The following is a 12,156-nucleotide window of genomic DNA, read 5'->3' as shown; positions in this document are numbered from 1 at the left end:
CATTCACAAAATTAACACAATTTGATAGAATAAGTTGTGTCTAATATGGCTCTTCTACAAAAGAGGTTTCATTTCCTACCACATGTTAACATTTAAGTATTTTTAATGTCAGACGCTTATGTGCAGGACACATATTGTCTTTTGCTTCACTGAAAAGTCTGTTCTCAGTGTTAGTAGCTTTAAGGCTTCAAGTTTCCACAACAAACTTGTACAAGTTGCAAACTGAGCTACGATTGGCTTCCAAACTAATTGTGTTTTACAAATTCATTCCTTTACATACACGTCTTAAAACCAGATTCACGGTGAGTTCTTTTGACAAACTTAGGAATATAAAAGGCTTTTTTTTTCACCACTACAAAAAAAAAATGCTCCTCAATAAAGACGAGAAATGTCTGTCTTGGGAACATAGCTCTTCTCTGTCGTTTCTCTGTTGTAACTTGTCTGTCTCTGTCTTTCTTCAGGTCCAGGCAAATGTTGAGAAGGCACTGACACTGTTTGGCCAGCTGCTGACGAAGAAGCACTTCCTGTTGACGTTCATACGGACCCTGGAGGCGCAGAGGTGTCTCTCTTTTTATTTATATGCATTTATTTTTCAGGTATACGGTTTTTGTTCAGAGGAAATTACTTTTGTTTTTCAGTAAATTAGTTTTTTGTTGTTTTTTTTTTCAAAAGGGATTTCTACACTCTAAGCAACAGTGTCTACCAGTATTAAAAACAAAATTTATAAAAGGAAAGTTAAAGCTTGTAAAAAAAAAAAATACAAGAGCTTTTACAATTTACCCTCATGATATTTCCAGCCATGGGAATAGGATTATGTAAATGCAGTATACTGTATGCTTGATGCTTAATTTTGATGAAATTAGAAATGCTTTGCAATAAACATTGTAGTACATTTTCAAAAACTGAGTAATGGGTTTCAGACAAAAAAAATCCTCTTGGGGGGCAAAGTGATGATTTGCCTTTGGAAAATGTGCTTTTATCACCTGTTTAATTTTACAAATATGACATGAAAGGCTGTGATGTGCTCTTTGATTAGGATGGAGAGGCAAATTGATAAACAGAGTAAAAACATTTTAGCAGCTCTAAAATTACCCTGAAGCACTTAGCCAAATGGTTAATGGCAAAACAGAGTGAGACACCATTTGATTAAGATTAAATGCACATTAATATTTAAATGAGTTGTTATTTGGTTAATGGTGCACATGTATTTTGTGGAAAAGCTTCTAACGTGACTCAACAAAAGCTGCAGATAGCGCTCGTGAAATATTAATATTGAGTATTTATTATAGCTTTCCGATGTATTTCCAGGTCGTTTTCGATGCGGGACCGAGGCAATGTGGCATCTCTGATCATGACAGCCCTGCAGGGAGAGATGGAGTACGCCACCGGAGTCCTGAAACAGCTGCTGTCCGACCTGATAGACCGAAACCTGGAGAGCAAAAACCATCCCAAGCTGCTGCTCAGGAGGTGAGGAAAAAGCAAATACAGACTACACTGCAAAACACCACACAGGTGGGAGACCCAGCCAGGACAATCAGCAGTGCACAAAAAAACCACAAAGTCGCAGACAGACACACAAAGGGAGACATATAGCAACTCAAAATCACTCAAAATTGCATTAAAAGAGAAGAATCTATGGCCAAAGGAGAACTTTCTGGGAGTCAGTTGTGCAACCAGGCAGGCCAAAAACATTGTCATTCTATAAAATATGCTTCTAAATCTTTTAGTGGAATGAATAATGTTTTGTCTTTAATTTACAGCATTACTTTAACCAAGAAATGAGCATTTCTTCATCAGTTACTCACCTGTTATTATGTTGAATTCAGGACTAAATTTTTGTTTTTCTCACTCCTGCATTAACATTCTCATGTATGGACGAGCAGTGCTGCTGCACTTTTTAAATGGAAGTGCTCTAAATTGTAGGGTTTTAGTGATAATGCATGTGTTTGTATACATAAATAAGACTTGGATTACACTGCGCGAGTTCTATGGGAGTTTGTAAACAGATGTTCTTATATAGTTCTGCTTTTGTTAAATATGGCCACCATTTACTTCCATTCGTCAAGTTTTTTTGTTTGTTTTGGGCTCTTTGTTCATTGTTTAAGCGTGTGAGAAAAACAAACTTTTCTTCCAAAATTTTAATGTAACGCGAGGTGAGTATTTGATTTACAATTGGCCCTTTGAAGTATACCTCTAATATAATTATATTTAAGTTTAAAGTTTACTAAACTCAGGTTAAATTAGCTTAAGAGTCATTTCTAAGCCTATAAACATGAGTTTTTCTAACTTGAAGTTTTTTGAGTGTTCACTGAACTCAACACATTAAGTTGCCAAAAATGAGGATTAGTATTATAGCAGACTTCCCAGCATGCACTGTTTGAGGGTTAAAACTCTCTTGCTCTGAGGCTTTATTTGGTGGTTTGAAGAAAACACAAATCATAGAAACTTCGTATCTTTAATACATGTCAAGTTAAAGAAATATTTCACCCAAAAGCTGTAAATTGTCCATAGTGCTCACTCCCCTATACTCTCTATTTGGGTCCAAAAGTTTCCTTTCAAATGGCGCTGTGTTTAGATGTCCACAAGCCCACAAATGGATACAAGACTTAAAGACAATGCTGCTCGGGAACTTTCAAAAAGTGTTTTTCGATTTTTATTATTTTTCATTTGACCTCCATCAACATCTGGTTGCAGTGATAGCTTTCATTGCTAGGGAGCTTTTTTTTTCTTTTTCGACACCATTTGATAGAAAGGTTTTTCTGAGACCACAGACAGCCTAAGGAGGCAAGTACAAATTATGTTATTTTTGGATACCTTTAAGTCATGGTTGTTTCTTCTGATAATAATATGAACTATGACTGAAAACTAAGAAGGGCACAGAAATTCAACTGAATGTGAATGTTCCAATATGATAAAAAAAAATAAATAAATGGGTTTTTACTTGGATTTAAACGGGAGTTGGTAAAATAAATCTGAAAGTTTACAAAATGACTTAAACTGAAGAAAAAATGTGTCATAAAGGAAAAAAAAGCTGAGTTTTTCTACTTTTTGCCTTTTTTTTTTTAACTTTTACCTCTTGAGATTTGTTTAAAAAACACTGCCCACAGCTCATGTCCACACTGAGACTACCACTTTGTTTAAGGGGTCACAAGCCAAAAAGGCTGGTAACTACCAGTTGGAGGAGAATGGAGCAGTTCTTGTAATGACATTCATCTGGAAATAAACCGCTACATCTATTTCCCTATAATAAGGACAAAATTATGTAAATCACTGCAAAAAGCTTTCCAGTTGTTTTCAAAATCAAGTCATCCCCCAATTTGGTTAGAGCTTCTACTTATTTCTAATGTCCCTTTTTTCGTCTGTGTGCGTCAGAACGGAGTCCGTTGCTGAGAAGATGCTGACCAACTGGTTCACATTCCTCCTCTACAAGTTCCTCAAGGTAAGCAATTCATAACACCCTTCTATAGTCTGTTTGCTGTATCTTTCAAACAAGTGGATTTATATTGTGAAACTGTTAAAAATGCATATATACTCCCTGTGTGTTGCAGTGTTTATTAAATGCATCTGGCTTATTTTATTTCCCTGTTGCATTTATCTCTCTGTAGTTAATAAAAGCTGCATATTTCCTCGCTTTACCAGTGCAGTACACAAACAGCAGCTCATCAAAGCCTCCCCGCAGCACACATTTCTTCTCTTGTCTGCTGTTTTAATGTCCTTTTTTTTCCCTCTCCACTCTCATAATTTCACTCCTGTAGCAGACACGTCCTCCTCACTGATCTTTATGTCGTTCCTTTAGCTCACATCTCCTCTTCCTCTGATCTCTCTTTCATCTCTGTAGTTTCTGTTGTGGTTATTGCGCTGTCAGTCTCCTCTATGCCTTAAGGTCATTTGCCTCACCATGGGGTGCCATGTCGCTCACGCTGTCCTCGCACGCCCCCTCTTTCTCACTCATCCCTGTTGTCCTCTGTCCCCTCGTCCTGTCTCTCCGATTTAAAGAGCCTGCTTTAAGAAAGAACCCAGTCAGAGTGTATTATCTGGTGTTTTCTCTCTCTCTCTTCTCAATGGGTTTTTTCTCCTTTCAAACTTCAGCCCTTTCAAACCTTAGCAAATTAGCTTGAAATCTTTCAAAGACACGGAAAGACGGCAATGATCAACACAACAAGAAACAACCTAAAAATTATCCAAAAAAAAGTTAAAAAAAAAAACAAAAAAAAAAAATTTGAAATTAGTAACCCCCAAAAAAGAAAAAAAGTAAAAGTACAAAAACAGGAAATTACCTGAATAAATGTGCTAAAATAAAATATTGAATTTATATTAAAAATAAATAAATAAACTTTTCTGTAACCTTATTATTAAATATATAACTGTAATAATTTATTAATTTAATAATTAATTAATTTAATAATTTAAAAAAAAATGTTTTCTTGGTATTATTCCTAAGTTAGTTGATAATTTTCTCATGATTTTAGCTAATTCTAATGCCATTTTCCTGTCACCTTTTCTAATTTTTTTTCTTAATATGTGGGACATTTCATGCCAAGTTGCTGATTGCCTTTTTTCCTCATGTTTTTGAAAGAAATCAAATCAATTTTCTCAAGTTTCAAAGGGTCGAATGCATGTGAAAGGTCTCTGAATGCAGCACAAGAAAACTAATGTCAATCCAGGTTCCAAAGGGTTAAGTACAAATTGTGAGGTTGTCATGGTATGCCATGATCATCTTCATCCCATAATAAGTGCAATATGATATTAAAGTCGCAGAGTAAATTAAATTTAGGGGGATAAAGGTGGCGTTATATTGGTTGCAGTTTTCTCATTTTTATTATTTTATTTTATTTTATTTATACATGCTTGTATTTTGTGCGCAAAATGCACCTTAACCTTAACTATAAAAAATAACAAATGTCCCTGTGCACTATGCATTGATTTCCATCGATTGTTAGCGAAGCAGGAATCTGAGCTTAACTCCTTCCTGTTTACTGCGGCACACATCATTATATCACTGAAATTTAGATGTCTGCATGCAATTACTGAGCTTTAATGAAGCCACTGTATGTAGTAACGGCAAATTTCATAGACAAGCACGCAGCGGCCGAGCAAGGAAGGGCGACGCAGAAGCAAAAGCACAACGGCGTGATGTATGCTCACTCCGTCTCGTTAGCAGCTGCCCACCTAATTGGCCTAGATGCTAACGAGCTTCTTAAAGCCGGTGGAAGGAGAAGGAAAGAGAGAGGGGAATGGTTGGCAGGGGAGGCGGGACAGAGGAGAGGAAGGGGTTAGAGGTGGGTGTCAGAGGTTGATGGGAGAGGGGAGAAGAATGGAGGGGGACATGACAATTAGCAGTAAAGAGGAGGGGAGAGAAAGGAGGAGGAGGAGAGGCAGGAAGGATGACAGGAAGGAGGATGTTGGGGATAAAGGAGGGGAGAGTATTGTGCGGGATGTAAAAAGAGAAAGAAGGAGAAGGAGGAGGATGGAGAGGGATTCAAGTTATGACCGAAAAAGGGTGAAATTAAAGAACAGGCATTTTTTTGTCTTTTGGTTTTCAGGGTCACGAGTAGCAAATAAAAACAAATAACAGAGAAATAGTGTTAAAAACGAAGTAAGAAAACATCGGAGTTTTTAGTGCACATTTCTCAGATGTTGTTTTTGTCGTTTTGTCCAGAACACTGGGAACATTAGTGTGTAAGTGGCCAGACATGTGGTAACTCAGTGCCGCTCAGAAGGTGAGAGAGGCGAGTGCAGGGGATAAATTAGGAGTGTAGAGAAGTAAACAGACAGAGAGAATTACAGAGACATGGGACTAAGTTCAAGTTAGATTTAGAAAACTTAAATGTCGCAAAAAAGGGACTTTGTAGCACAGCACAATAAACAACAGATATGAAATGAACACAGAACTGTACACAAAATGTAGACACAATGAAAAAAGACAAAACAAAATTGAAGGTTAGGACAGCATTATTTATCTTTATTTTGAACTGAGATTCCAAAGTTTATAAAGATACAAAATTTGTCTTAGGGTGTAAGTTCGTGGCTAACCAGTGACTTTTCTTTCATAGATTTTTAGTTTAAATAATTTTATGTTTGTCAGATGTAAAAAGACATAAATAAATAAAATAAAGAATTTATTTTATTCAACCTTTATTTAACCAGGAATAGTCCCACTGAGATTCAGAATCTCTTTTCTAAGGGAGTCCTGGCCAAGAGCAGCACAAAGAATTGCACATAAAAGAACAAGTACACTAAAAAAAGAAAGAAAAACAGCGAATTTTTTAAGTCTTTTTTTTTTTTTTTTGTTTTGGTCATTTGGATGCCATAGAAACAGTTATAGTACACAATACTGATTATCACTTTTTAAGTAGATAGAGTGGACTTCTTAGAAAGCAGTTGCTTCTTAGGAGTTGGGCATTACTCCCACGGTAGAATGTTTTCACAATACATATAAATGACACAATATTATCACAATCCTAAACATTTGCACGATTTGCTTAGTATTTTGACAAACATATATTGCAATTTACCTTTTCCAACTGTAAACTATGTCCCAAAAGGAAAACTTTGTCAAGTCCATCCATCCATGGATGGATGGAAGTTTTCATTCTGTTCATCTCACTTCTGTCATTATTATTTCAGCAAAATGTATCTTTTGGACTGAAAAATCAATTGATGTTATGACTTTAGTAGGCTGCTAAAAGTTTGTTTTGTTTTTGCAATATTGATACCTTGTAGAGCAAAAAATCAATACTTGTTGTTTGTATATATTTCACATTTTGCCACATAAAATACTATGCTATATATCAACGTGTCCCCTACCCCTTTTGCTTATATAATCCAACTACTGGGGTAAATATACGTCTCTAAATTCTTCACTGTGTTTACCAGCTAGTCACTAACTTTGTCTGTCTGCCAACTAGAGGTAGTCAGGTCACACAATGTTGGTCCAAAACAAACAACCCCATGAGAGTGCTGAGACTGAACCCAAAAACAGTTGAGTTGCGGGTTGGAAAACCAAACTGAGCTGAGAGATGCTACAGAGCCTCACAGAGTTGAGGAGTACTGCAGAGTTATTTGTGGGCTCTATTGTTTCTATTGAAATATGCATTATAGGTGTTATACATTTTTAATGAGGTAAATTTTTCCAGTGATTGACAGGAAAAACTCTAGACTAAAAGGACATTTCGTACTTCCTTCGGGGGTCCTGAGCTTTTCTCACTTTTCTCACTTTTTGGTTTTGTTTTCTGTTTTTTTTTTGGGGGGGGGGGGGTTGTAAACAAACAAAAGTTGTGTTTGCATTCACTGTTTCTCACCAACATGCCGTGTGTGTGTCCTTGAGGTCTCAAAAAACATACTGAGTTCATTTACCTCCTAATAAAACATTTGGAAAGCTGATGGTGCTGCCAGAGGTATGTCTGAATGTATGAAGAGAGGGGAAAAAGGAGGAACGTGTGTCTGTGTGTGTGTCTGTGTGTGTGTGTCAGAGAGAAAAAGCGAGTTGTAGAGTGTGCTTGAAGGTGAGACAGATAAATAAGTACTTTTCCCCTGTTCTCATCTGGACCTCATGCATCTCAAACACAGACACACACACAGTCTGAAGTATCTCCCAGAGCACTGCACGGTCGATCATTAAGCTCTCGTCAGGATGAGTATCAGCCGTGATGGTGTCCTTTCTCTCCCCTCTAAACTGCTGCTACTTCAGTCGGGAGTGTTTTCCTCGGGCCCCGAGTGATGACTTATGACACTATTGATTGGCAAGTGTCTTTGATGGAGGGGAGAATGTGAAACATATTCATAACACCTGTGTCTGCTCACATTAAGTCTGAGATGTAGATGATGGGAGAGAACTGAGGAAAATTGGTGTAACTTTTATACCATATAAGCTTTAAAGGTGTGGTCCTCATCTTCTGAAGTGTGGTTACATGAGGACATTGTAGATGGCAGTCAACACATCCCCAGTTTCGCAAAAAAAAGTTTTTACACTGGCATGAGGTGGTATTTCAGGCGATTAAAAAAGCCACATTTCACAGAACTGCAATGGAATTACTTTTTTGGCTTTTATAGGTCACATGATGCTATGGCTAGTGCTTGTCGGTAGGAACAGGCTCCCTCGGGCATGATGCAACAGGCACGACAAGAGTTTTTATTGCATTGCATAACTCTTCAAAAACTGGAAGTTTTCCTTTGTGAAATCGTGGACTATCTCCTCTCAGAAATCCCTCATACATGGACGCTCCCACGTATAAGGGGTTCTCCTTTCCGTGAAAGCTCGTCGCCTTTGATTGGAAATAATGACGGCTGGTGCTGTGGCTGCACTACCTGCTAATGTTTTGAGCATCCATCGCCATGCTTCTTAGAATGTTATCATGAGAGGAGAAGTCACATCACTCAGTGAAAACGTAGCCATCTCACAATTGTGTGCCATTGACATTTTGAAAATATCACATAAGTCTTGCAAGCAAATCTGTAATGGAAACCCGCTTAGTCAGAGGGAAACATGTCACATGTCATGCTGTGCTCAGGTTATTTTCCTGACTTTTAAAATTTAACAGCTGCAGTAAAGTGCAGTGTGTGAAAAGCAGCCAATAATATTTAATATTATTAAAGCTGATCAAAGTCATTCAGTCATAGATATGGCTCTAAATGCACACTCACAAAAAAGTTTTCTTTACAATCAATGTTCCAAGTTCACCAGCAGGAAACACTTTTTTCTTCCCTGCTCTTCGTTACTTCCCAAACATGCTCCACACACACTTCAAAACAGCCCGTCATGAGCGCTTATTTAATGACACTATGTGAATCAGATGAGCCGCAGTATTTACAGTAAATTCCACACTGAATCTAAAAATCTTGCACCTCTGACACTAATTTGCAGCAGCCTCAGATATCCCCCAGAGCTGTCAGAGCAGCAGATATAAATGCTTTCATGAACCGGCTTTGAGTTGAACCACTGTGTTATTAAGTATTTTAACCCCTCTCAGAGGCTGTACAGTGATTCATGGGATAAGATAGAGGACAAAAAAAGTCACGGTACGCCACCGTAAAATTACTGTTATTTCAGGATTTTCTCTAATCTTTGCTTTTTTGCTGTGAATTACCAGACACTTTTTTCCCTCCTCAGGCCTCGGACAATTATTCAAATGAAAGAATCTGATAAAAAGAATTTCACTCTTTGGCTGAACTGCTGGCAACTCGTCTGTCTCTGTCTGCTCCCTCACCAGGAGTGTGCCGGGGAGCCTCTGTTCATGCTTTACTGTGCCATCAAGCAGCAGATGGAGAAGGGACCCATCGACGCCATTACAGGAGAGGCCCGCTACTCCCTCAGTGAGGACAAGCTCATCAGGCAACAGATTGACTACAAAACACTGGTCAGTAAACTTATTGTGTCTTGAGGCTTGTCTGCTTTGGTCTGAATCACTTGACGAGCTGTTAAGCTTTAGTCACAGTTGAGGGAGAAAACTTTAAAGCGAGCTTTTAACTAATCAGCAGCTGAAATGTTGTGGCCGCTGTTTGCTTAATTGGTCAGAAGTCTGCTGTTGGGAATGATTCCCTCCAGAGTAAACATCAGCATTGGTTGTATTTGGAGGGAGAACGTGATCTGGCCCTGAACCGGCCCAACTACAACCCAGCATTAATCACGTTCTCCCTCCAAACAAAGCACTTCAGGTTTGGATTGGAAGCACACAGACAAACCTACTTGTCAGCTGGGCCTGCTTCAGTTGTTTTGGTCTGCACCCATGTGTGAATGCTGAGTTATTATAGCCTCAAACAGAATGAATGGACTAGGAAAATGTCCAGGTTTTAAAATAGCTGCCGTGACTCGGTGTGAAAATGCTGTCATGTACGTTAAAATGGACCTAAACGATCATCCGAACAACTGGAAATGCCCTCAGTGTCTTTGTTTCAGCTTTGATTTCTTTTGTGAGTTTCCATTTCCTTTTGTTTCTCCCTGTTTTCCTGCCAGACGCTTCACTGTGTAAACCCAGAGAACGAGAACGCTCAAGAGGTGACGGTTAAGTGTCTGAACTGTGACACCATCACTCAGGTCAAAGAGAAGCTGCTGGACGCTGTTTACAAGGGCAGCCCTTACTCACAGAGGCCCAAAGCTTCTGATATGGACCTGGGTAAGACACACAGTTTTATATGTGCATACTCCACATATTCAACTATTCATTCAAATCCAAGTGGCCAACATGGCGGTCCAGAGGCGTACCCATGTGAGCCGCCACATGCCGTAGATTTGTCTTGAATTCTCATTTGAACGATACTATTCTCCTTTTTCTGTTTATTTACGTTTTCACAGAGGTGCATTACCTGTTGAATATCCTTGGATGAGACATTATCCTGTTATTCAGGATCTTTTTTTTGTTTTAATTTGTGGGGTTTTTTTAGAAGACAGAATTACTTAATTTATCTAGAAATTAAGGTGCAATATAAACTGGGGCCATTTATTAATACATAGTTTAAATAAACCTATATTCATACATTTTTTGCTGCCTAGAGGCAGCACAACCACCTGCAAAACACAACACTCACAAATTATCACCCTTTTCTTATTTACATATACTGCAAACATGGTGCAATTTAAGCATTAATTTGGAACTGTGTTTGTATCCACCTGGTGCATGCAAGCACAATATTAACTCTCCTTTTAGCTCAGTTTTTAGGTCTCCAGATACAATAAGTATCTAGTAGTTAATTGTGTCTGCCTTTTAGTACTGGGCAGTGAGCGTGCAGTGGGTTTGTCAAAGCTTTTTTTGCTTGACGCATCACTGGATTGATGATTGGGCTGTGTTGACCAAGGTGATGAGCGTCTGTAAAGAAAAGATGCTAAAATGCTTTATAGGGCTATAATTATTTGTGCATTTGTCATGGTGAGCAACACTTTTCAGATTATGCATAGATCATTACACATTTGATCTATTATTAATCTAAAAATATTGATTTGGCGAAACACACACAGGAGTGTCTGCAGGTTCTTAAAACTTCTTAAAATGTCTTAAATTCAGTTTCGTAGATATTAAGTCTTAAAAATAATTAGTCTAAAATTTGAATTTGTGAGGTCTTGCCATAACATTTAAAGGCATTTAATTTGTCCATGATTTTTTTTATTTTGTCCACATTTCTCATGTTACAGATCATTAAACCTACACATACTGTCGTTTTACTCTATACTTAAAGTTTGCAAAATTTAAATTAACCAATTCATAATATATACATACACATATCTCAAACATAAAGTTATCTCCGCATGACTTAGCTTTATACTTAACTTGGAATGCGTGAATAAGAAAAAGATGATTTGTCCAGAAATCACACATAGATTTGATTACAAATTATCTTGAAAAGGTCTTAAAAATCATTTACTTATACATGACACATTGTTTAAGCGACTACATAAAACTTGCTTTGTCAAAAAACTGGAATGTTACTTTAACAAACACACTGAAAACCTCTGTGGAGCATAGCGAAATGCACTGCAAAAAGAGGAAACATAGTCCAGTACAGAAATATGGTTGTTGTACACTGTTTACTTTTGATGTCGTCTTGTGCAGTATCCTGAGCAAAGGAAGACATTTTCATAGGTATCAAGATAATCCCACTAAATTTATGCTAAGTGAAGAAACATATTTAGCATTTAAAAACAAGTAAAAAGACACATGTCCACACTGCAAAACCAAAGAACACAAACACAGTACTTGAGTATTTGTGTTCTTCTTCGTAAATATGTTTTCCCTCTCTCTCTGAAGAATGGCGTCAAGGTCGAATGGCCAGAATCATCCTGCAGGATGAGGATGTCACAACTAAGATCGACAATGACTGGAAAAGGCTCAACACACTGGCTCACTATCAGGTACACAACCACCGCCGTGCACACACAAGAGGAGCAGGAGACTCAACAGCTTGGTTGGATTAATGCAGTGAATATTTTGGTGGTGTGTTTCGGTGTTGCAGGTAACAGATGGCTCAGTGATCGCCCTCGTGCCAAAGCAGAACTCTGCCTACAACATCTCCAACTCCTCCACCTTCACTAAGAGCCTCAGTAGATACGGTACGACTCCCTCTCTCCTCTTGACTTGACCCCATTTTCAGTCTTTCTGTCAATGATTCCCATCCATCCACCTGCCTACCCTCCCCCCACTGTTCCCGCACACCCTCTCACTCTTT

At 38.1% G+C, this 12,156-nt stretch overlaps 1 protein-coding gene across 2 annotated transcripts in view; it reads left to right on the top strand.

Annotated features, from left to right (window-relative positions):
- Nucleotides 1–12,156, top strand: part of LOC121946885 (plexin-A1-like) — a 377,140-nt gene that overhangs the window by 340,389 nt on the left and 24,595 nt on the right. For both annotated transcript variants that reach the window (XM_088082491.1, XM_088082493.1), the window contains exons 25-31: nucleotides 462–559; nucleotides 1,309–1,467; nucleotides 3,373–3,439; nucleotides 9,210–9,356; nucleotides 9,953–10,112; nucleotides 11,739–11,842; nucleotides 11,944–12,040. In XM_088082491.1, coding sequence (XP_087938617.1) covers nucleotides 462–559; nucleotides 1,309–1,467; nucleotides 3,373–3,439; nucleotides 9,210–9,356; nucleotides 9,953–10,112; nucleotides 11,739–11,842; nucleotides 11,944–12,040 — 832 coding nt within the window. The remainder of the gene's footprint in view (nucleotides 1–461; nucleotides 560–1,308; nucleotides 1,468–3,372; nucleotides 3,440–9,209; nucleotides 9,357–9,952; nucleotides 10,113–11,738; nucleotides 11,843–11,943; nucleotides 12,041–12,156) is intronic.

Source organism: Plectropomus leopardus, chromosome 9 (genome assembly GCF_026936395.1).
Source record: "Plectropomus leopardus strain MGB_pleo_1.0 chromosome 9, ASM2693639v1, whole genome shotgun sequence".
Lineage (NCBI taxonomy): Eukaryota > Metazoa > Chordata > Actinopteri > Perciformes > Serranidae > Plectropomus > Plectropomus leopardus.
The sequence above is the reverse complement of the archived record's forward strand: the minus strand, read 5'-3'. Positions and strand labels throughout refer to the sequence as shown.